We start from the raw sequence: 403 nt of genomic DNA, 5'->3' as shown, positions 1-403 counted from the left end.
AGCCCTGGCCCGTAGAGGTGGCGGAGAAGTTGTGCGCTTTGGAGGAGAAGGAGCGAAGAGCCTCAAAGCACCCGCAGCTCCAGGGGGGCCTTCCTCCGTGCTGCCAGGTGCCGGGTGCCAGAGCCGCGTGCCAGAGGGGAGCACCCTCACCCTCACTCCCCTAGAGCTACACTGCTGCTGGGCTCTGGGCAGCCCTGGCCCGTAGAGGTGGCGGAGAAGTTGTGCGCTTTGGAGGAGAAGGAGCGAAGAGCCTCAAAGCACCCGCAGCTCCAGGGGGGCCTTCCTCCGTGCTGCCAGGTGCCGGGTGCCAGAGCCGCGTGCCAGAGGGGAGCACCCTCACCCTCACTCCCCTAGAGCTACACTGCTGCTGGGCTCTGGGCTGTCTGGGGTACACAGTGGTGGG

The 403-nt window shown here is 67.0% G+C and overlaps 1 protein-coding gene across 1 annotated transcript in view; it reads right to left on the bottom strand.

Annotated features, from left to right (window-relative positions):
* Nucleotides 1-152: 152 nt before the first annotated feature.
* Nucleotides 153-403, bottom strand: part of LOC104620645 (latent-transforming growth factor beta-binding protein 2-like) — a gene marked incomplete at its 5' end in the record, with an annotated part of 34,989 nt that continues 34,738 nt past the window's right edge. The window contains 1 exon segment of the mRNA XM_010286927.1: nt 153-226. Within this exon segment, the coding sequence (XP_010285229.1) occupies nt 153-226 (74 nt within the window).

This window comes from Phaethon lepturus, unplaced genomic scaffold (genome assembly GCF_000687285.1).
Source record: "Phaethon lepturus isolate BGI_N335 unplaced genomic scaffold, ASM68728v1 scaffold22415, whole genome shotgun sequence".
Taxonomy (NCBI): Eukaryota; Metazoa; Chordata; class Aves; order Phaethontiformes; family Phaethontidae; genus Phaethon; species Phaethon lepturus.
The sequence above is the reverse complement of the archived record's forward strand: the minus strand, read 5'-3'. Positions and strand labels throughout refer to the sequence as shown.